Genomic DNA, 22,802 nt, shown 5'->3' on the forward strand with positions numbered 1-22,802 from the left:
TAGACCGTGCTGGCACGCCCGCGCACAACCGCACCGCACCCAAAAGCAGGAAACCGCGTGTCAACGCATATCCTCTCGGCCCGGAACTCCAGGCCGTGAGATTTGCGCGGCAGACACTTTTGGCACGCCCGGTGGGATACTTGTCAAAAATTTATGGTGGAAACTAGGGCACAGGCAAAGCTAAAAAACAAAGCAGTCGAAATGACTTCTGAGACTCCTGAGTCCGCCTCACCAATCACAACTACCGAGACCAAACGTGCGGTCAGGATCTCGGCCAGCGTTCCAGTAACGACGGATCGCACGGCCGAGTCCATGCAGGAACAGGCAATAGTGGAGGAACTGATGTCCAAGCATGCCTACAGGATAGAAACATCCTTCATGGCCGCGATGGACAGGTTCTCCTCAGAACTGCGAACGCTCTTTCAGGAGAGGATGCCGGTAGCCTCGCCCGCGACACCTCCCAGAGCCGGACCTAGGAGCCAAGAGCGCGAGAGAATCGAGCCTTACGACGAAAGCAGCAGCCTCGGCATCTCGGCCCACACCCAAGCATCAGGCTACGGCCAGCATTCTTTGCCACCGACAAACAGCTGGGGGCAATCCCAACCCACGTGGGCGAATTCTGGACCAACCTACTCGGCAAAGACATCACGTGGCCCACTCCGCGCTTTAGCCAAAGCATTAGGACGGCGTAGCCCTGCGGTGTCTACGGCCAAGAAGTTCGGCCCAACCCATACCTCGACCGATCAGGCACAGTCCGACCAAAACGAAGTGACTGAAGAGTCGCCACAACCATGCGATCGGAATGGCTCGACCGCTGCACTACCATGGAAAATACACGATCCTGCCATTCCAACGACGAAAACGCATCTAGGTTCCCATTATGATACAGATCAGCAGAACCAGGTGACCATTCCTCGGTGCCCAGCAGACCGAGCTCATCCCGGCCAAACCCACGGTGTTCTTCTGAAGCTACCCGACTCGGTCGCAGCGGTCGAACCTTTCGCGCAAACGACCCAGCAGGAAAGGCCGCAAAACGATGCGCAAGGGGGCAGGCCTTTTCACGAGTTTCAGTCCAGAGACATCCGATTTATCATGAAGAACGGTTCAAAACCGGGGGCACCAAGGTGCACAAAGCCGTATCTATCAAGCAAGCCCATGGTTTGTGTTGCATTCCTAAGAGGACACAAATTAATGTGCAAACAACCAATTAAAAATACCCGCAAGTGCACGAATCTAACGAAGTATAGATTATGTAAGTACGGGGTCGATCCCACGAAGAACTTGTCGGCTTCCTATAAGTTCTAGTTTGAGTACGTAAAGAACACTAATTTAACACACCACAAATGCACAAATGCAAATTGGAAACTGAAAATGAGTAAAGAAATGTAAAAGAAATGAAACAACACAAGAAAACTAAAGAAAAACAGAAACAGCACTTTCTATCACCCTTTTATCACCTATTTATCACCTGTGAACAGTGCCATGAACAGTACAATGAACAGTGACGACCGGTCGTGAACAGTGACGACCGGTCGTTTTTGGGCAGATTCGTTTCTCTGTTTTTCCAGTTTCGACCTCTGTCCAGTGTTTTGCCTATAACTTTCCAACCGTTTATCCAAATTTCACGTTATTTATACGGTTGGATTCAGAACAGAAAATGCAAGAACACAGCGCAGACCAAAAGTCCAAAACAATTACAGAAACAAATGCAATTCAGTAACAAAGACACATAACGTGTCGAACACACAACTCACACACACATTGGGGGGGGGGGGGGGTTTGGTTTGGTTCAAGTGACCTATTTCTATTGCATGAAAGTAAATGAACTTTGAATTTAAATGAGAATAGCAGGGATGAAGTATCAAAGAGTGGAATTAAAATGTAACAAACACTAGGGTTTCGGAATCCACCCTAAACAATTCTACCAATGTTCATGGATACTCAAGTGATGAACTCTAAACGTGTTGTTGAAGATGTTCGCAATCAAGACCAGTACGAGTGGCTCAAGGGTTTTGAGAAAATGATGAAAGCTTCAAGGTCATCAATGGTGGAAGCTTTCTTCTCCACTTTGCTTGGCTGCACCTTGGCTTTCTCCTAGCTCCCAGCTCTCCAATCTGCTCCTCAATCTGTAGAATGCTGTAATGGATTCCTTTCCCACGTTGAAAAGCCTCCCCAACTTCAGATTGCAATTCCCTTTTGCTTCCCTCTCTCCTCCTTTCCAGCTTTTACTTTTAGTATTCTAATGCAAAGTCTTCACCCATTGTCTTCTTGTCCCCTTGCAAATGATGAAGCCTTGTCCTCACAAAGATGCCAAATGCTTCAGAAAATATCTCATCTACTAAGGTAAATTCTTGTTACCAAGTGTTATGGTAACAAGAATAATCAAGATGACACAATGGAGGTAAAAGCTGGCCAATTCCGGATTTCCAGAGCTGTGGTAACATGCTGGATTGGTTGGATAGGCAATACTTGCCCAATGGAGCTCAAATTTGGATATGTTGTAGTTAACATCCATTGGAACAAGTCTCATGAAGATCATGACCTCATCCGAGCACCAGAGCATGTTGATCCCAGGCCAAGAAGTTGACCTACGAAAATGAACAAAAACAAAGTTTATAACCAATAATGCACTTTTAGCTCATTTTCATTCCAACCAAGGTAAAATCTAAGAAAACACAAAAAGGAAGTAAAAAGCTATAAAATGTCAAGAACTAACTCAAAATAGTGGGTGAATAACATGAAAAATCATGTGTAAAAATGAACCGAACAGTTTGGCGCAGTTTATTCTGTAAGGTTTTTTGGGCTCGCCGCGCCTCAAAAAGCTCGGCCGTGGACACATCTCCTTTTGTCTCGGCCAACGGCCGTGACACTGATAAACTATTAAAAACAGTGGTTCAAATTCTTCAGGATGTCAAGCAACATAGTCGAAGGAAGAACTGCTCGCAGATAGTGCCCAGGAGTTCAGAGAATTCAGGACAGGTGAAACTCGACGCCTACGACTCGGCGCAAGTTCAAAAGAAAATGGCGCCGAGAACCTACGACAAAAAAGTCAAGAAAAAGAAAAAAAAGGAAGTAGGCAGACAGGCCGAACAAAGGGCACGGCCAACATACAGAGAGGGAAGTATACATTTAGTTTTTCAGAAAAGAAGGCCCTTGCCTTACGTTTAGATAAAAAGGGGCATTACTTACGAAAAAGAACGGCCAGTCACGGCCGAAATAATATATATATATATATATATATATATATCTGTCTGTGTGAAGTCATAAAACAAAAGATAAACTATATGGGTAGATAATTTTAAAATGTATGTGAATTTTTATTACATCCCAGAAAAGAGAAGGAAAAATAGTTAAAATGGCCGCTCTTCGCCCGCCTAGACCCCTTCGCTGAACATTCCCCAGATCAGGCAGGTGATCCTTCTCCAAGCAATGTCCCCACCGTTGATGTTCGCCTGCCACCTCGCTCGAATCAGCTTCCGCTCGGCCAGGGCCTTCTTCGTCTCAGTTGCTGCTTTGAGGATTCGCTTGGCCGAGGATTTCAGCTCGCTCCCGGCTGCGACCGAGCCATCTCGGCGTTGGAGGATGAGATCTCAGCGAGCCTGGAGCTCGGTAATCTAGGCCTCAACCTGCGCAAGCTCTTCATTCTCTCGTTGGACGACGAGGTCATTTTCTTTCAATCGGGTCATTGCAGGTTGAACTTGTTCTTTAATCACCTCCAGATCCTGCTTGAGCGAGCTCCCCTCGGCCATCCGCGTGACAGCTTCAGCATACCGGCCGATCATCTCCTCGCCTTCGGCCAGACGGGCTTGCAGTTCATCCAGTTGAGCCGAGTCGAGCAGACCGAGCGCCATGGCCGTATCCAAGCAGGACCTAAACTCCGTAATCGCCCTAGCAGCGGTCATTTGTCGAACATCAAGGAGAAGGAACTCTCGGAGCCGCTCAACGATGATCTTGGAATCCTCGTCTAGGGGAGCCGAGGCCGAGCTACCTCCTTCCTCATGAAGGCTGGCGTATAACTCCTCGAGATCATCAGAGGAGGTGGCCTCCTAGACATAAGAAAGAGTTTGGGTAAGAAACGATTAGCTAGGACATAAAAGAATGACGAAGAAAAAGACTAAATACTCAAGGCGAGCAAAAGGTCGGTCATGACAGCCGAGGTGGTCCGCAGGAGGCTCGGCACACTCGCGACTGTGGCCCCAGGTACCGCCGGCTCAGACACGACCATTGAGTCCTGGGACGACTGCACAGGGGGGATGGTCGCAACAACCGTGGACGACGGCATCAACAGCTGGGAAGGCTGGAAGCGAAAAATTCGGTCAGAAAGACTGTAAAACTCTAAAAAGAAAGCAGTTAGGTCAGGCAGAAGGAAAGCAGACTTTTACCGGACGGAAGGCAATGCCGCTTGGACGACGAGGAGCGGACAGCGAAGGCTCATGAGGCACGGCCGCAGCGCCTTCTTCGACGGCCTCTTCAGTAAACTCTTCGGCGGCCTCTTCGGTAGCGTCCTCGGCGGCCTCTTCGACGGTCTCCTGGGCGCCTTCATCGGCAGCTTCTTTAATGGCCTCCTCGGCAGTCTCCTCAGCAGGCGGCACCTCTGCGGACGCAATCTCGACGACCAACATCTCGACCACCTCCTCGACTGGCTCCTCGGCCATGACCTCCTCCTCGACCACCATCTGCACGGCGGCCGCTTCCTCTACATGCGGCATCTCAGCCGCAGCCTCCTCCTCCACTATCACCACATCCTGAGGGAGGAACCAGATTACCAAAATGCATAGAAAAGGGGAAGGGGGTAACCTGCAAAGTGAAGAAAGAAAAAAAACGGAGGCCAAGGGGAAATACTTACGGCCACAGGGGGAGCTTCCCTTACGATCACAGGAGGGACTTCCTCCCCACTTCCGTCCTCCGGAAAAGTGAAGAGGATCATCTTCTTCGGTCGCTCTACCGCCGCCGTCTCTACCACGGTGGCTCTGGCCGGCGCAGCCTTAACCGTTGCGGCCTCAGTGCTTGGCGCTTCACGGCTCCTCTTACGACCCGGGACTGTATGCAAAGAAAAGGAGAGATGAGATAACCAAGGACCAAGTAGCTTTGAGAGGCCGACAAAGAATAAAGAAATACATAGTAATAATAATAAAAATGAGCAAAGCCTACCAGCAGCAGTGGATGGTCGAGGCGTTGGGGAGACTGGCACGGTTCTTTGTGCCAGCATTTTTCGTGCCCCCATCACAGGCGTCGCCCTGGGAGCTAGGGCCGCAGTCGAAGATGGGGCCGCGGTGGAAGCCACGGCCGCTGATCCTGCCAGGGGAGGGGCCGTCACCCTGGGGACGGCCACGGCCGGGGCACTTGGTCGAGGCGGCCCAGCTGATACCTTCTTCACTTTGCTGCCTTTGGGGGGAAGATGGTCCCAATCTGCATTCGTCAGGGCCGCCCTCACGGCCTCTTCAACAGGCCGAATAAACGGGCGCACCACTTATCCATCCAACACTCATCAACACCTAGACGCACGGTAGACCGTGCTGGCACGCCCGCGCACAACCGCACCGCACCCAAAAGCAGGAAACCGCGTGTCAACGCATATCCCCTCGGCCCGGAACTCCAGGCCGTGAGATTTGCGCGGCAGACACTCATAAGTTTCAGTCACTAGTTTACTCAAATCAACTTCTCCTCTTTCCGGTATCAGCAAAAACAAACTTATTAAATTCTCACTTGGGCATATAGAGTGAAGCTTCAGATAGACTTAAAGAAAACTCAGTCTTGGAGGGATATGGAGGAGACTACAGTGATTCCATTTGAGGCCAATTGCCTGACAGTTTCTAACCCAATTCCTTTGTTTGCTCCTGTAACAACTGCATATCTGAAAGAACAGAAGAAGAAAGCAAGAACAAATTCAGGGAAGAAAGTTAAACAAAAGAGAGAAATTTTCGTATGGATATACCTTTTTGTTGCTTCGGCCATTGATGATTTGATGTGGGATCTCTGTGAGTACTAGGAACAATTTGAGAGCCCTTGCAATTTCGAAGCCTTCCACTTTTATTTTGAACAGTATTTAGAAGAGAGTTGACACTTTTAAGTGGGCCGCAACTGAGTAACAGATGCTTAAAGTAGGCCCCGTTCTCAATGATGAGCTTGTTGATATAAAGAATTAAAATAAATAAATAAATGGAAAAGAGAACTTTTAAGTAGGCCCCATTGTACTCTTGTAGTCTCCATAATGCACCACGTGTTCATACCCCATTGCACTTGATTTTGCAATTACAGTCAAGCCTCTTGGGATGCAGCAGGACTGACTTAGATTGGTGCTAGATTTGCGTAAATGTTTACCATTAGATTTGCATAAATGTTACATCACTGATTAATTACATATACCCCTAGAATACCTTGTCACATTGATGCCTCACTTCTTAATTCTTTGTTCCAGGTAACCCAGAAAGAAAATTTTATGATTTCTTATTAGAAAAAGAATTGGGTGCCACAGTGCCACTCTCTTTTTTTTTGTTTTTTTTTTCCTTTGGGTGCAGTGGGGGAACCAAGCCTAGAGAAGTGAAACTAAACACTGATGCCACTCCTTGATTAGTGGGCATTCTAAAAAATTTAGAGAAATTTATAATAAACCTAATAAATTGAAGAAAAAGGACCAACTGAACTGTAATATTTTTAATTTGAATTATATGTGTAATACCATTATTGTCCTTGGATTATGAATTTTAGGAAAGGAAAAAAAACACTAATAGCATTGTTTTAATTTTTAGGTTTTTCAAGGGTGGTATGGTACATTTATGGCATGTTTATTAATCCATAATTGGAATAAGGGGAATTGAATAGAGGAGGAGTTGGATTGAGGAGAGTTAGATTCCGAATGGAAGTGGTACTAATTTAAAGTTAAATTCACTACTAATTCCTTATTACAAGTTAAATTCACTTGAATTGGAATTGAAACTAAATTGATTACTAAAATGCCCTCGTTGTTGGGCTAAAGTAGATGGCAAATTTGGAATTTTAAAAATTGTGCGATGATATAATGGATAAAAAAGTTGAATTCCCAATGGGTTAGTTCTTCAAGAATTACAATACCATATCTCACCCAAGAGTCCAATTCCTTCTTTTCATTCAAGAGTTAAATTCACTCAAGAGTTGAATTCACTCAAGAGTTGAATTCCTACTTTTTTGTGGGTACCACTCGCATTTTCATTCCTTCATGTAAAGTAAATATAGGAGCATCCGTAATAGGAATTTAACTCCTTATTTTGATTCCGAAAGGCAAAGGAGTTTTTCCTAAGATGTATTGTAAAATTCTTCTCTATTTCGGGCCCTCTTTATGGGCTTACATGTGAAAAACGCACTAATTAAGATCTTCTAAAAAGCCTATATTCTTTTGGATCCTGCTCAAGTGATTTTATATTTTTGTAATTTTTTAGTCAATGAGTAAGCCCATTATGGCCTTTGTTAGGTTGGATTTAGGAAAGTACAATTTTGCCCTTATTGACAAAAAAGTGGTATCGCAAAAAAAGAAAAACGTAAAAGTAACTTCTTCTTTTTTTTTCGGTCATGAAAGTAATAATAAGTTAATAACTGGGTTTGGTGAGATATAGTGAGATATGACATCATTGCGGCGCACAACATATTTATTTTTGAGATATGACCTCATTGCATACACAATATGAATGAATAAGAAGATGGTAAAAGCCTAAATGTATCTTTCTAGGAAAAAGCAAGGGTAAGAAATGAGACTAAACAGAAGGAGCCTTCTTTTCTTTTATGGGAACTTCTCCATTGCGAACTCAGAAGATGCGGACTGGTTACGGATTTCTGTTTTTGACTGTGGGATGATTTCAACGCTTCAGATTGGAATTTTTTTTTTTTGGTGGGTTCTTTATTTTTTTAATGGTGAAATAAGAATTACAAAAAATTTAATTAAAAAAAAATTTAAGGAGATTATTGGTCAAATTTGGAGAACAATAAACCAATCTAGGGAAGATTTCTAAGATAGAAATTAATGAGCATGCATCCATTTTAGTTAACAAACAAACTTTCACATCACTGATTTACATAAATTTTAACAACATACTTTGTTACATTGAAAATCCAAGATGCTGCCCCAACAAATGACATGTATTAGCACAAATTGATCATCTTCTATCATGCACATGATACTTCAGAACGAACAAAGAGGCCAGAAGGGCCATCACTGGGCAGCAATGCTAACTTCAGAACACTTGCAGCACCTACTGCAACGGACAAGATGCCGGTATTGAAGTTTATATCTGTCTTGACATAGCCGGGGCAGACAGAATTGATGCGGAAGTTGGGGTATTTCTTGGCTAGAATCCTTGTATATGCATTTATTGCCGCTTTTGAGACTCTATATGCAGGAAAAACAGGCCAGCCCTTGCTTTCAATGGAACCCTCCTTGAAGTCTTTTAGTAGCTGTGTCAATACCTCATCTACTCTCTCTTCTGTTAGGTATTCAGAATCACTAAAAACGCCTTTAACCCAATCACTTGGTATGTTCGCTAACTTCCCTGAGGAGGAAGAAACGTTAACAATTCTTGGTGAATCGGATAACTGGAGGAGTGGAATAAGTGCTTCAGCTGTTCTTGTAGTACCATAGTAATTTATTTGCAAGCATTCTTCTGTTAACGGGTACGTTTCAGTCAGAAATTTAGTCCAAGTCCAATCAATGTTTGCTCCTTCCTGCATCAGTACGCAGAAAATTATTCTTTGGCCCTGTTCTTATAAACCCACCTCAAACAAGAAAGTAGGGTGATTAAAAGTTGCACATGCGCATCACAGTGAAAATACTATTCAGATCGAAGGAGTAAATGGGGAACTTTTATCTAGATTTTCTTTCAGAAAAAAAAGCTATCAAAGTTTCTGAATGTGGAAACTTTTACCAGGCAAGAAAAGTGAATCCATATAAGATAAGCAACATATTGGTTAACTCTAACTTAATTCATATCTGTTCTAGGAAGCATCAGAATCTCAGATATATGAGCATTAGAGTATTGAAGTATCTTAAGGAATTCTGGAATGGCACAACACAGATCATTTTCCCCTTGTTAAAAAGGCATGGCATTAACCCCAACGTTGCAAACAGACGCTTGGCCAAACCACACATCAAGTTAACTTTTCATATTAGCACATTGAAGATTAACTTTTTGATATAGCTAGTGATAAGGTATTGTGTTAATAATATCAAGATGAAGTCTAACCAGAATCAAACAGCAACATATATAGCCGACATTAGAAGCTTTCCTCCTCACACATCACCTTTAGTGTGTGGTGGAACAACAAAAAACGAAATGCAAGACTTACCCCACCACCAGAATTTTCCGAAGCTTTAAAAGCATCAGCATCTAGTATGACTCCACCAATCCCTGCATTGTTCACCTGTAGATAATCTAACTGTATAAAAAGCAAACAAAACAAATCTAGAAAAGAAAAAGAAAAAAGAAAGTTGAGAGATCCTTTGATTACTATGTGCAAGGCCTTTAAACGGCTTAGCTTTGGAGACCAAATACGCTAGTGTGCCAAACCCACTAATGCCAGCCACTAATCTTTCTGGGGTAACTTATAAATTGTACAGAGGGATCAAATCAATATGGGAGAAGAACTCATAGACCGAGTGACGAACATAATTCGACTCTCACAATTGAAAGTGGTGACAATAAGATGATGGGTTTGTGCCAACCACTCAATTTTACAGTCTCAACATCAACTCATCTATGCTTATATTCAAAGGGAAATTGGATTTGACGAATTAAATTGAAAAGACAGAAACTTTTCAGGAAACGAGCTTTGATCTTACCAAGATATCGAGTTTCCCAAACTGGGTTTTGATGAAATCTGCCAAAGAAGCAACGCTTGCAGGGTCAGCCACATCAAGTTGATGAAAAACCACTTCACCAGAGAGGCCAGACTCTTTGAGTTTATCAAAAGCTTCAAGACCCCTCTTTTCATCTCTAGCAGTTAAGACTACAGTGATTCCGTTTGAGGCCAATTGCCTGACAGTTTCTAACCCAATCCCTTTGTTTGCTCCTGTAACAACTGCATATCTGAAAGAACAGAAGAAGAAAGCAACAACAAATTCAGGGAAGAAAGTTAAACAAAAGGGAGAAATTTTCGTATGGATATACCTCTTTTTTGCTTCGGCCATTGATGATTTGATGTAGGATGTCTGTGAGTACTGGGAACAATTTGATAGCCTTTGCAATTTCGAAGCTTTCGACTTGTATTTTCAAACAACTTTCAATAATTTTGAACAGTATATAGAAGAAAGTAGACACTTTTAAGTGGGCCCCAACTGAGCAACAGATGATTAAAGTAGGGCCCATTCTCAATGATGAGCTTGTTGATATAAAGAATAAAAATAAATAAATAAATAGAAAAGAGAACTTTTAGGTAGGCCCCATTGTACTCTTGTAGTCTCCCTAATGCACCACGTGTTCATATCCCATTGCACTTGATTTTGCAATTACAGTCAAGCCTCTTGGTCTGCAGCAGGACTATACTGACTTACATATACCCCTAGAATACTTTGTCACATTGATGCCTCACTTCTTAATTCCTTGTTCCGGGTAACTCAGAAAGAAATTTTTATAATTTCTTATTAGAAAAAGAATTAGGAGCCACAGTGCCACTCTTTTTCTTTTTTTTTGGGTGCAATGGGGGAACCAAGCCCAGAGAAGTGAAACTAAACATTGATGCCACTCCTTGATCAGTGGGCATTCTAAAAAATTTAGAGAAATTTATAATAAAATTCATTTCTTGTATTGAATTTATATATACACCCCTAAACCTTATAAATTGAAGAAAAAGGACCAACTGAATTGTAATATTTTAATTTGAGTTATATGGGTAATACCATTATTGTCCTTGGATTATGATTTTTAGGAAAGGGAAAAAAACACTAATAGCATTGTAATTTTTAGGTTTTTCAAGGGTGGTATGGTACATTTATGGCATGCTTACTAATCCATAATTGGATTAGGGGGAATTGAATAGAGGAGGAGTTGGATTGAGGAGGTTAGATTCCGAATTCCTATTTAAGTTGTTACTAAATCATATGGAAGTGGTACTAATTTAGGGTTAAATTCACGACTAATTCCTTATTACAAGTTAAATTCACTTGAATTGGAATTGAAACCAAATTGATTACTAAAATGCCCTCGTTGTTGGGCTAAAGTAGATGGCAAATTTGGAATTTTAAAAATTGTGCGATGATATAATGGATAAAAAAGTTGAATTTCCAATGGGTTAGTTCTTCAGGAATTACAATACCACCTCTCATCCAAGAGTCCAATTCCTTCAAAATCAAGAGTTGAATTCCTACTTTTTGTGGGTGCCACTCGCATTTTCATTCCTCCATGTGAAGTCAACATAGGAGTATCAATAATAGGAATTTAACTCCATATTTTAATTCTGAAAGGCAAATGGAGTTTTTCCTAAGATGTATTGTAGAATTCTTCTCTATTTTGGGCCCTATTTATGGGCATGTGAAAAAAGAACTAATTAAGATCTTCTAAAGAGCCTATATGCTTTTGGATCATGCTCAGGTGATTTTATATTTTTGTTAATTTTTGTCAATGAGTAAGCCCATTATGGCCTTTGTTAGTTTGGATTTAGGAAAGTACAATTTTTCCCTTGTTGACAAAAAAGTGGTATAGCCAAAAAAGAAAAACGTAAAAGTAACTTTATTTTTTTTGGTCATGAAAGTAATAATAAGTTAATAACTGGGTTTGGTGAGATATAGTGAGATATGACATCATTGCATGCACAACATTTTTATTTTTGAGATATGACCTCATTGCATACACAATATGAATGAATAAGAAGATGGTAAAAGCCTAAATGTATCTTTCTAGGAAAAAGCAAGGGTAAAAAATGAGACTAAACAGAAGGAGCCTTCTTTTCTTTTATAACGTAAAGATGTTGGAAAGCCTTTGTATTTTGAGTATTATTATATTCAAATCGATTCGTTTGTTCCTATGTTTTCTAGAAGTCATTGAATGAGAAAGAAGGGGCTAGTGACGCACGTTGTTCATAACATGCCAAGTCTCAAGTATAGTTTTGCATTTAACATTGGTGAATTTGGCTGCTCCAATCCAATAACATGATTGTCAAAGAGACCCATGTTGTCTTTTTCTTTATTAAACAATTGAATGTTCAATTCTTCTGTACACCTACGTCATTTCTGAATTAATAACGGATTGTTGATAAGGTGTTAATATAATTGTTGTCAACATGTCCATAAGAAGTATATACCGAAATGATATCGATAATTTCGAACAAAGGATGGACATCAACCACATAGAATTTCTGATGAATAATAATGTAAATGATAATATGAGTTCAAGAGCCAGTTGATAAGTAGAAATGTAAACAAGCAATGTATTAGATCCTTCAATCAATTCCAGATGTGGAGGATCATTTCATAGAGATGCAATCATACAGGACTTTCGATTTTATCCCATCCTCAAGTCATATTGAATGTAGAAAGAACTTAAAAAGGATTTGTTGCAGGGTCCAAATATACTTTGTTATATTAAAAGTTCAAGATCCTGCCAAATAAATGGCATTTATTTAATTTGCATAAATGGATCATCTTCAATTAAAAATCTGACACTTCATACTGAACAAAGAAGGAGCCAGAAGGGCCATCATTGGGCAGCAATGCTAACTTCACAATCCTGGCACCACCTTCTTCGACAGGAAGGACACCGGCATTGCAGTTTATATCTGTTTTGACAAAGCCAGGGCAGACCGAATTGATACGAAAATTGAGGTACTTCTTTGCTAGAATCCTTGTATATGCGTTCAACGCTGCTTTTGAGACTATATAGGCAGGCATAGAAGAAGGCCAGCCCTTACTTTCAAGTGAACCCTCCTTGAAATCTTTTAGAAACTCAGTCAGTAACTCATCTACTCTCTCTTCTGTTAGGTTTTCGGCATCAGTAAAAACTCCTTTAGTCCAATCACTTGGTATGTTGTTTAACTTCCCCGCACCAGACGAAACATTAACAATTCTCGGTGAGTCAGATAACTGGAGGAGTGGGATAAGTGCTTCAGCTGTTCTTTTAGCACCATAATAGTTTATTTGCAAGCATTCTTCTGTTAACTCATAAGTTTCAGTCATTAGTTTACTCAAATCAACTTCTCTTCTCCCCTGTATCAGTAAGAACAGACTTATTATTATGGTCTCTATAGCCCACACCCACCACAAACAAGAAAAATATTGACCAAAGTTTGACATGAACATCAGAATGAAAATTTTTCCAGCTAGAGAGGAAGAAAGCATGACAACTTATGTGCATAATTTATTTTAATTATAGCAAAGGGCTTTAAAAAAATTATGGATAGAGTGCAGAAAGATTTATCAGGTGAGATAAGTAAATCCAGAAGGTAGCAGCTTATTGGAAAACTCCTAAATCAATTAATCAGATCATCTCTCCTACTTAAAACGGATTAAGCGAAACAGATCTTTGTCCAAACCAGGGATCAATTGAAAATTTCACAGTAGCACATACATTGAAACCTTTTTTTTATTTTTTTTATTTTATGAACTAGGGGGGATCAAAACCCCAAAACAAACAGACTACAAACTGTCAGCACAAACTAAACTGGTCTTAACAACCCCTAACATATCATCAATCAAGAAGGAGCTAATCCAGATAGGCGCGCAGAGGCAAAATAGCACACTCCCAAATCCACATTATAGCCATACATTGAAACTTTTAGGTTTTGATAGCAATTGAAAAAATTAATTCGAAAGGCTTACCATTTCCAAAGACTTTACTAAAGCTATATAGGCATCAGCATCTCCTATGGCTCCACCAATCCCTGCATTGTTCACCTGTGCAGAGCCAACTGTCTCACTATCTATTTTAATTTAGCGAAGAAAAGAAAAATGTAGAAAATGCAATTAAAAGAAAGTTGGTAGATCCTCGGGTTACTAAGATAATCTATTTGGTTCTATAACCAACCATCAAGGCGTTGCCAAATCCCTTAACTCCAGCCACTGATCTTTCTAGGGTACTTGTAAATTGTACAGAGGGTTCATATCATATAGTTAGACTTGAAAGTAAAATCTTCCACAACTGGAAGCGGACACAATAAGCAAGCATGATATGATCAATTTTACAGTCTCTAATGTAACCTTCACCTGTGTGGATATTGTGTAAGCCTGAAAATTCTAATTATTTCAAAAGACCAAAACTTTTTCAAGAAACCTGCAGCTATGATCATATACATACCAAGATATCGAGTTTCCCAAACTGGGTTTTGATGAACTCTGCCAAGGAAGCAACAGTAGCAGGGTTAGCCACATCAAGTTGATGAAAAACCACTTGACCTGAGAGGCCAGACTCTTTGAGTTTCTCAGCAGCTTCAAGACCCCTTTTCTCATCTCTGGCAGTTAAGACTACAGTGAATCCATTTGAGGCCAATTGCCTCACAGTTTCCAATCCTATGCCTTTGTTTGCCCCAGTAACAACTGCATACCTGGAAAAACAAAAACACCAAATGCATAACACGAAAATGATAAGCAGAAACAATGAGAGGCAATGGAGATGTGACAAGGACTCCAAAGTGCTACCTCTTTGTTGCTTCTGCCATTGATGATTCGATATGGGACGGTCTGTGAGAAATGAGACTAAACAGAAGGAGGCTTCTTTTGTTTTATAGTGAAATGTTCCTGAAAAGCGGTTTGTTCCTATACTGGAGAAAGAATGTTTGCAATGTTTTCTAGAAGTCATTGAATGGGAAAGATGGATTTGCTTGGATTTTTGTTTGGAATATTAAGGAAAAGGATGAAGGTAGTGACGCAAGTGCACACGTTGACAGACCAGAGAGACCTTTCAACATGTTCACAAGGGCTTCCCCAATGGGGGCCAAGGGGCTCAACCACCGTTGGAGTATATAGGCAAAAAAGGCATAACATGAAAAGTCTTAAGTAGTTTTGCGTTGAACATGCCAATTGTCTTTTTCTTTATTAAACAATTGATACAATAATATTGACGGATTGACGGATTGTTGGATAATCAATTCTATACACCTACGTCATTTCTTAATTAATGACAGATTGTCGATAAAGTGTTAGTATAATTGTTGTCAACATATCCATAACAAAATACAGCGAAATGTTATTGATAGTATCGATCAAAGGAAGGATATCAATCACATAGAATTTTTGGTTGAATAATAATGTAAATGATAATATGGGTTCAAGAGCCAGTTGATAAGTAGAAATGTAAACAAGCAATGTATTAGATCCTTCAATCAATTCCAGATGTGGAAGATAATTTCACAGAGATGCGATCATACAGGACTATTGTATATCGTCCTCGAGTCATATTGAATGTAGAAAGAACTTAAAAAGGATCTGGTGCTGGGTCCAAATATACAAGATCCTGCCCAAATAAATGACATGTATTTAATTTGCATAAATGGATCATCTATCTTCAATTAAAAATCTGACACTTCATACTGAACAAAGAAGGAGCCAGAAGGGCCATCATTGGGCACCAATGCTAACTTCACAACCCTTGCAGAGCCTTCTTCGACAGGTAGGACACCGATATTGTAGTTTATATCTGTTTTGACAAAGCCAGGGCAGACCGAATTGATACGAAAAGTGGGGTACTTCTTTGCTAGAATCCTTGTATATGCGTTCAGTGCAGCTTTTGAGACTATATAGGCTGACAAAGAAGAAGGAAAGCCCTTACTTTCAAGTGAACCCTCCTTGAAGTCTTTTAAAAGCTCAGTCAGTACCTCATCTAGTCTCTCTTCTGTTAGGTTTTCTGCATCAGTAAAAACTCCTTTAGCCCAACCGCTCGGTATGTTGTTTAACTTCCCCATGAAAGACGAAACATTAACAATTCTCGGTGAATCGGATGACTGGAGGAGTGGGATAAGTGCTTCAGCTGTTCTTTTAGCACCATAATAGTTTATTTGCAAGCATTCTTCTGCCAACTCATAAGTTTCAGTATTTAGTTTACTCCAATCAACTTCTCCTCTTCCCTGCATCAGTAAGAAAAAACTTATTATGGTGGCTATTGCCAACTACTTACACACCCACCCGAATCATACCAGACTGGAGATGTTACACAGAAGATCATTTCCCCTACTAATTGCCATAGCATTAAGCCAAACCACAGATCAATTTAAATTTTCACATTAAGCACATACATTAAAGCTTTAAGTTTTTGGAAGCTATTGATAAGAATTATCTGAAAGACTTACAAAGGCACCAGACTCTACTACAGCTCTAAAGGCATCAGGATCTGCTGTGCTTCCACCAATCCCTGCATTGTTCACCTGTGCAGAGTCCAACTGTTTCACTATTTGTTTTACTTTTGCAAACAAAAGAAAAGAAAAAACATCTAGAAGATGGAATTAAAAGAAAGTTGCTAGATGCTTTGATTAACTTGGATAAACTATCTGCTATAACCAACCAATGCCCTTCAAAGAAGGCCAATAAGTATGCTACTTCGTCAAACCCCTTAATTCCAGCCACTGATCTCTCATATAGTTAGAGTTAGATTTAGACTTCAAAGTAAAATCTTCCACAACTGGAAGTGGACACAATAAGCATGATAGATCACTCAATTTTACATTAACCCTGTAGCTATGATCATACATACCAAGATATCGAGTTTCCCAAACTGGGTTTTGATGAAGTCTGCCAAAGGAGCAAGACTGGCAGGGTTAGCCACATCAAGTTGATGAAAAACCACTTGACCTGAGAGGCCAGACTCTTTGAGTTTCTCAACAGCTTCAAGACCCCTCTTCTCATCTCTGGCAGTTAAGACTACAGTGAATCCTTTTGAGGCCAACTGCCTGACAGTTTCCAATCCTATGCCTTTGTTTGCCCCAGTAACAACTGCATACCTGGAAAAACAAAAGAAAAAACACCAATTTCATAACAAAAATAGGAAAGCAAAAGGGAAACAAAAACAAGAGTGAGAAATTGTTATAGAAGTAATAATCAAAAGGTATGGACTCTAAGGTGCCACCTCTTTATTGCTTCTGCCATTGCTGATTCGTTTATGGGATCGTCTTTCTGTGAGAAATGAGAATAACAGAAGGAGCCTTCTTTTGGGTTGTAATATAATGTTATTGGAAAACCTTTGCATTTCAAGTTTTATATTCAAATAAATAATAATAAGAGCAAGAAAATTGTTAAGACTCGTTTGTTCCTATACTGGAGGGAGGATGCTTGCTTCGAATGTTTCCTAGAAGTAATCTGATGGGAAAACAACATTTGTTTGGATTTTTCTTTTAAGAATTAAGGAAAAGAATGGGGGTGGTGACGCAAGTGCTCCCACTGTTTAAGCATTTTGGTGGTGGCAGAGCAGAGAGAGCTTAACTCAACCATCAACCACATGCCAAGTCTGAAGCAGTTTCGCCGGCAAGATTGGTGAATTTAACTGCTCCAAAATTACATAATTTTTAACGACACCTATGTTGTCTTTTTAGTTTTTTAAACAATTGACTGCAGAAGTTTGCTATTGTGCTACTACAATTTAAGTTGCATAATATTGAATAATAAATTCTTCTCTACACTTAGTTCTTAATTAAATGACGGATTGTCAATAAGGTGTCAATATTATTGTCTCTGACATATGTCTAACAAAATATACCGAAATGTTATCGATATACTATCGATAATATTGATCAAAGGATGGACATCAATCACATAGAATTTCTGACTGAATAACAACGTAAATGATAATGAGTTCAAGAGCCAGATGAATAGTAGAAATGTAAACAAACAATGCACTAGATCCTTCAATCAATTCCAGATGTGGGAGATCATTAAACAGAGATGCAATCGTGGAGGACTATTAGATAGAGAATGTTGCACAACTGAATATGGCTACAACAATAAGCATCATATATGCCATCCTCTTATTGAATGTAGAAAGAACTTAAAAAGGATCTGCTGCTGGTTCCAAATATACTTAAATTACATCCAAGTTCAAGATGCTGCCCAACAATTGACATGTATTAAATTTGCACAAATGGATGATCTTCAATCAAAGATCTGACACTTCATACTGAACAAAGAAGGAGCCAGAAGGGCCATCATTGGGCAGCAATGCTGTCCTCACAACCCTGGCACCACCTTCTTCGACAGGCAAGACGCCGGCATTGGAGTTTAGATCGGTTTTGACAAAGCCAGGGCATACCGAATTGATACGAATATCGGGGTACTTCTCTGCTAGAATCCTTGTATATGCATTCAGTGCAGCTTTTGAGACTATATAGGCAGACAAAGAAGAAGGCCAGCCTTTACTTTCAAGTGAACCCTCCTTGAAGGCTTTTAGAAGCTCAGTCAATACCTCACCTACTCCCTCTTCTGTTAGGTTATCAGCATCAGTAAAAACTCCTTTAGCCCAATCACTTGGTATGTTCTTTAACTTCCCCAAGGAAGCGGAAACATTAACAATTCTCGGTGAGTCAGATAACTGGAGGAGTGGGATAAGTGCTTCAGCTGTTCTTTTAGCACCATAGTAGTTTATTTGCAAGCATTCTTCTGCCAACTCATAAGTTTCTGTCGTTAATTTACTCCAATCAACTTCTCCTCTTTCCTGCATCAGTAAGAACAAACTTATTATGGTGGCTATAGCCAACTGCTTACACCCACCCCAAACAAGAAAAATGGTGATCAAAGTTTGACATGCACATCACAATGAAAATATGACAGAGGAAGACAGCAAGAGAACTTATATTCATATTAAGCACATACATTGACGCTTTTTGTTTTTGATAGCTATTGATAAAAATTATGCAAAAGACTTACCACGGCACCAGTGTCTGCTACAGCTTTAAGAGCATCACCGTCTACTTGGCTTCCAGTAATCCCTGCATTGTTCACCTGTGCAGAGTCCAACTGTTTCACTATTTGCTTTCTTTTAGCAAAGAAAAGAACTGAAATTTTTCCTAGAAAATGAAATTAATTGGAAGTAGGTAGATCCCCTGATTACTTGGATAAATCTCTTTTGTTGTTACAACCAAACCAACCATAAAGGCCAATAATTATGCTTTTCCCGAACCCCTTAACTCCAGCCACTGATCTTTCTAGGGTGCTTTTAAATTGTACAGAGAGGGATCATATAGCATATATATATATGGAAAGAATTCCACCCAAAAAAAAAACGAAAAACAATGGAAAGACATAGAGTTGGATTTCGATCAGCCACTCAATTTTACAGTCTCTAATATAACCTCCACCTGTGTGGATATTTTGTAAGCCTAAGATTTATAATTATTTCAAAAGACAGAAACTTTTTCAAGAAACCTGCAGCTATGATCATACACATACCAAGATATCGAGTTTTCCAAACTGGGTTTTGATGTACTCTGCCAAGGAAGCAACAGTAGTAGGGTTAGCCACATCAAGTTGATGAAAAACCACTTGACCTGAGAGGCCAGATTCTTTGAGTTTCTCAACAGCTTCAAGACCCCTTTTCTCATCTCTGGCAGTTAAGACTACAGTGAATCCATTTGAGGCCAATTGCCTCACAGTTTCCAATCCTATGCCTTTGTTTGCTCCAGTAACAACTGCATACCTGAGAAAACACAAACACCAAATTCATAACACAAAAAGTAGTTCAAAGCATAAAGGACTTTAAAGTGCTACCTCTTTGTTGCTTCTGCCATTGATATATTAGAAATGGCACGGTCTGTGAGAATTGAGATGTGTATTAAACAGAAGGAGCCTTCCTTTCTTTTATAGTGTAATTCTTGGAAAGCCTTTGAATTTTGTGGTCTATATTCAAATAAATAATAATGAGAAGAAGAAATTTTTTGATTCGTTTGTTCCTATATAATTACTGGATTAAGGATGCTTCTATAACGTTTTCTAGAAGGAAAAGAATGGGAGTGGTGACGCAAGTGCTTAACTCAACTCAACCATCAACTAATTGTATAAATGCCAAGTCGTAAGCAGTTTCGCATGCAAGACTGGTGAAATCGACAAGTAAAAACCAATTACGTCTTTTTTCTTATATAACATCTCCATGACAAAATTATAAAATCCGTTTTTCAAGTTGCACAGAAAATTTCTGATTGACTAGTGATGTAAATAATAATATCATGTTGAAACATGGATCTCATAATGACTGATCTTACACACTTCCTTTCTGTCTTTTCCTAACCTTATTTTTTAGGGAGATTCACTATTATACCCAATATAAGAGTCCAAATTATAAAATAAAAAAACCCATATATGAAATGGACTTTAGAAACACACCCAAATCTCATTTACAATATAGCAAAGAGGCTGAATATACAAGTCGAAAGCTTCGAAATTGCGAAGGCTCTGAAATTGTTCCCAGTACTCACAGAGATCCTACATCAATTCATCAATGGCCGAAGCAACAAAGAGGTATATCCATACGAAAATTTCTCTCTTTTGTTTCACTTTCTTCCCTGAATTTTTTGTTGCTTTCTTCTTCTGTTCTTTCAGATATGCAGTTGTTACAGGAGCAAACAAAGGGATTGGGTTAGAAACTGTCAGGCAATTGGCCTCAAACGGAATCACTGTAGTCTTAACTGCTAGAGATGAAAAGAGGGGTCTTGAAGCTTTTGATAAACTCAAAGAGTCTGGCCTCTCTGGTGAAGTGGTTTTTCATCAACTTGATGTGGCTGACCCTGCAAGCGTTGCTTCTTTGGCAGATTTCATCAAAACCCAGTTTGGGAAACTCGATATCTTGGTAAGATCAAAGCTCATTTCCTGAAAAGCTTCTGTCTTTTCAATTTAATTCGTCAAATCCAATTTCCCTTTGAATATAAGCATAGATGAGTTGATGTTGAGACTGTAAAATTGAGTGGTTGGCACAAACCCATCATCTTATTGTCACCACTTTCAATTGTGAGAGTCGAATTATGTTCGTCACTCGGTCTATGAGTTCTTCTCCCATATTGATTTGATCCCTCTGTACAATTTATAAGTTACCCCAGAAAGATTAGTGGCTGGCATTAGTGGGTTTGGCACACTAGCATATTTGGTCTCCAAAGCTAAGCCGTTTAAAGGCCTTGCACATAGTAATCAAAGGATCTCTCAACTTTCTTTTTTCTTTTTCTTTTCTAGATTTGTCTTGTTTGCTTTTTATACAGTTAGATTATCTACAGGTGAACAATGCAGGGATTGGTGGAGTCATACTAGATGCTGATGCTTTTAAAGCTTCGGAAAATTCTGGTGGTGGGGTAAGTCTTGCATTTCGTTTTTTGTTGTTCCACCACACACTAAAGGTGATGTGTGAGGAGGAAAGCTTCTAATGTCGGCTATATATGTTGCTGTTTGATTCTGTTTAGACTTCATCTTGATATTATTAACACAATACCTTATCACTAGCTATATCAAAAAGTTAATCTTCAATGTGCTAATATGAAAAGTTAAACTTGATGTGTGGTTTGGCCAAGCGTCTGTTTGCAACGTTGGGGTTAATGCCATGCCTTTTTTCCAAGGGGAAAATGATCTGTGTTGTGCCATTCCAGAATTCCTTAAGATACTTCAATACTCTAATGCTCATATATCTGAGATTCTGATGCTTCCTAGAACAGATATGAATTAAGTTAGAGTTAACCAATATGTTGCTTATCTTATATGGATTCACTTTTCTTGCCTGGTAAAAGTTTGCACATTCAGAAACTTTGATAGCTTTTTTTTTTCTGAAAGAAAATCTAGATAAAAGTTCCCCATTTACTCCTTCGATCTGAATAGTATTTTCACTGTGATGCGCATGTGTAACTTTTAATCACCCTACTTTCTTGTTTGAGGTGGGTTTATAAGAACAGGGCCAAAGAATAATTTTCTCCGTACTGATACAGGAAGGAGCAAACATTGATTGGACTTGGACTAAATTTCTGACTGAAACGTACCCGTTAACAGAAGAATGCTTGCAAATAAATTACTATGGTACTACAAGAACAGCTGAAGCACTTATTCCACTCCTCCAGTTATCCGATTCACCAAGAATTGTTAACGTTTCTTCCTCCTCAGGGAAGTTAGCGAACATACCAAGTGATTGGGTTAAAGGCGTTTTTAGTGATTCTGAATACCTAACAGAAGAGAGAGTAGATGAGGTATTGACACAGCTACTAAAAGACTTCAAGGAGGGTTCCATTGAAAGCAAGGGCTGGTCTGTTTTTCCTGCATATAGAGTCTCAAAAGCGGCAATAAATGCATATACAAGGATTCTAGCCAAGAAATACCCCAACTTCCGCATCAATTCTGTCTGCCCCGGCTATGTCAAGACAGATATAAACTTCAATACCGGCATCTTGTCCGTTGCAGAAGGTGCTGCAAGTGTTCTGAAGTTAGCATTGCTGCCCAGTGATGGCCCTTCTGGCCTCTTCTTTGTTCGGTCTGAAGTATCATGTGCATGATAGAAGATGATCAATTTGTGCTAATACATGTCATTTGTTGGGGCAGCATCTTGGATTTTCAATGTAACAAAGTATGTTGTTAAAATTTATGTAAATCAGTGATGTGAAAGTTTGTTTGTTAACTGAAATGGATGCATGCTCATTAATTTCTATCTTAGAAATATTTCCTAGATTGGTTTATTGTTCTCCAAATTTGACCAATAATCTCCTTAAATTTTTTTTTATTCAAATTTTTGTAATTCTTATTTCACCATTAAAAAAATAAAGAACCCACCAAAAAAAAAAATTCTCCATCAATCAAACTTGTAGGTTATTTATTTATTTAGTTTGTTGTTGTGAAATATTAAAATATTCGAAACAATATGGAATTAATAATAGCATCCCGATATTTTAGCCACTAATGTTTTTAATGC

General features: G+C 39.7%; 5 protein-coding genes across 7 annotated transcripts; 1 reads left to right on the forward strand and 4 right to left on the reverse strand.

Annotated features, from left to right (window-relative positions):
• Positions 1–7,984: 7,984 nt before the first annotated feature.
• LOC110759263 ((+)-neomenthol dehydrogenase) lies at positions 7,985–10,255 on the reverse strand. 2 transcript variants are annotated; one of them, XM_021961313.2, is made up of 5 exons: positions 10,134–10,255; positions 9,806–10,052; positions 9,313–9,387; positions 8,604–8,691; positions 7,985–8,519 (listed from the first exon to the last, which is right to left on the reverse strand). In XM_021961313.2, the coding sequence occupies exons 1-5, from the start codon at positions 10,151–10,153 to the stop codon at positions 8,137–8,139; spliced, it is 813 nt and encodes a 270-aa protein (XP_021817005.1). In that variant the 5' UTR covers positions 10,154–10,255; the 3' UTR covers positions 7,985–8,136. The 2 variants fall into 2 exon arrangements, with proteins under 2 accessions (XP_021817005.1, XP_021817004.1); XM_021961312.2 differs by having other exon boundaries at positions 7,985–8,691.
• A 2,232-nt stretch (positions 10,256–12,487) lies between these two features.
• LOC148296904 ((+)-neomenthol dehydrogenase-like) lies at positions 12,488–14,735 on the reverse strand. The gene is made up of 4 exons (XM_088247904.1): positions 14,591–14,735; positions 14,250–14,496; positions 13,775–13,849; positions 12,488–13,162 (listed from the first exon to the last, which is right to left on the reverse strand). The coding sequence occupies exons 1-4, from the start codon at positions 14,608–14,610 to the stop codon at positions 12,608–12,610; spliced, it is 897 nt and encodes a 298-aa protein (XP_088104030.1). The 5' UTR covers positions 14,611–14,735; the 3' UTR covers positions 12,488–12,607.
• Positions 14,736–15,242: 507 nt separating this feature from the next.
• Positions 15,243–17,080, reverse strand: LOC148296905 ((+)-neomenthol dehydrogenase-like). The gene is made up of 4 exons (XM_088247905.1): positions 17,010–17,080; positions 16,638–16,884; positions 16,237–16,311; positions 15,243–16,014 (listed from the first exon to the last, which is right to left on the reverse strand). The coding sequence occupies exons 1-4, from the start codon at positions 17,027–17,029 to the stop codon at positions 15,460–15,462; spliced, it is 897 nt and encodes a 298-aa protein (XP_088104031.1). The 5' UTR covers positions 17,030–17,080; the 3' UTR covers positions 15,243–15,459.
• Positions 17,081–17,818: 738 nt separating this feature from the next.
• Positions 17,819–19,793, reverse strand: LOC110759311 ((+)-neomenthol dehydrogenase-like). The gene is made up of 4 exons (XM_021961363.2): positions 19,640–19,793; positions 19,322–19,568; positions 18,800–18,874; positions 17,819–18,587 (listed from the first exon to the last, which is right to left on the reverse strand). Exons 1-4 carry the CDS (start codon positions 19,657–19,659, stop codon positions 18,033–18,035), a joined length of 897 nt encoding a protein of 298 aa, XP_021817055.2. The 5' UTR covers positions 19,660–19,793; the 3' UTR covers positions 17,819–18,032.
• A 435-nt stretch (positions 19,794–20,228) lies between these two features.
• On the forward strand, positions 20,229–22,517 carry LOC148296906 ((+)-neomenthol dehydrogenase-like). 2 transcript variants are annotated; one of them, XM_088247903.1, is made up of 5 exons: positions 20,229–20,386; positions 20,468–20,714; positions 21,133–21,207; positions 21,832–21,919; positions 22,004–22,517. In XM_088247903.1, the coding sequence occupies exons 1-5, from the start codon at positions 20,367–20,369 to the stop codon at positions 22,387–22,389; spliced, it is 816 nt and encodes a 271-aa protein (XP_088104029.1). In that variant the 5' UTR covers positions 20,229–20,366; the 3' UTR covers positions 22,390–22,517. The 2 variants fall into 2 exon arrangements, with proteins under 2 accessions (XP_088104029.1, XP_021817054.2); XM_021961362.2 differs by having other exon boundaries at positions 21,832–22,517.
• The last annotated feature ends 285 nt before the right edge of the window (positions 22,518–22,802 follow it).

This window comes from Prunus avium, chromosome 2, assembly GCF_965620075.1.
Source record: "Prunus avium chromosome 2, drPruAviu1.hap1.1, whole genome shotgun sequence".
Classification (NCBI taxonomy): Eukaryota; Viridiplantae; Streptophyta; class Magnoliopsida; order Rosales; family Rosaceae; genus Prunus; species Prunus avium.

Excerpts from the sequence above, each read along its gene's own strand:
- LOC148296904 (XM_088247904.1), bottom strand. The coding sequence starts at position 14,610 with ATGGCAGAAGCAACAAAGAG. Across the intron at positions 14,497-14,590 it reads ATGGCAGAAGCAACAAAGAG|GTATGCAGTTGTTACTGGGG; the intron begins GTAGCACTTTGG and ends TTGTTTTTCCAG. Across the intron at positions 13,850-14,249 it reads TTGGGAAACTCGATATCTTG|GTGAACAATGCAGGGATTGG; the intron begins GTATGTATATGA and ends GGCTCTGCACAG.
- LOC148296906 (XM_021961362.2), top strand. The coding sequence starts at position 20,367 with ATGGCCGAAGCAACAAAGAG. Across the intron at positions 20,387-20,467 it reads ATGGCCGAAGCAACAAAGAG|ATATGCAGTTGTTACAGGAG; the intron begins GTATATCCATAC and ends CTGTTCTTTCAG. Across the intron at positions 20,715-21,132 it reads TTGGGAAACTCGATATCTTG|GTGAACAATGCAGGGATTGG; the intron begins GTAAGATCAAAG and ends GATTATCTACAG.
- LOC110759311 (XM_021961363.2), bottom strand. The coding sequence starts at position 19,659 with ATGGCAGAAGCAACAAAGAG. Across the intron at positions 19,569-19,639 it reads ATGGCAGAAGCAACAAAGAG|GTATGCAGTTGTTACTGGAG; the intron begins GTAGCACTTTAA and ends GTGTTTTCTCAG. Across the intron at positions 18,875-19,321 it reads TTGGAAAACTCGATATCTTG|GTGAACAATGCAGGGATTAC; the intron begins GTATGTGTATGA and ends GACTCTGCACAG.
- LOC110759263 (XM_021961312.2), bottom strand. The coding sequence starts at position 10,153 with ATGGCCGAAGCAAAAAAGAG. Across the intron at positions 9,388-9,805 it reads TTGGGAAACTCGATATCTTG|GTGAACAATGCAGGGATTGG; the intron begins GTAAGATCAAAG and ends GATTATCTACAG. Across the intron at positions 8,692-9,312 it reads CGGAAAATTCTGGTGGTGGG|GAAGGAGCAAACATTGATTG; the intron begins GTAAGTCTTGCA and ends GTACTGATGCAG.
- LOC148296905 (XM_088247905.1), bottom strand. The coding sequence starts at position 17,029 with ATGGCAGAAGCAATAAAGAG. Across the intron at positions 16,885-17,009 it reads ATGGCAGAAGCAATAAAGAG|GTATGCAGTTGTTACTGGGG; the intron begins GTGGCACCTTAG and ends TTGTTTTTCCAG. Across the intron at positions 16,312-16,637 it reads TTGGGAAACTCGATATCTTG|GTGAACAATGCAGGGATTGG; the intron begins GTATGTATGATC and ends GACTCTGCACAG.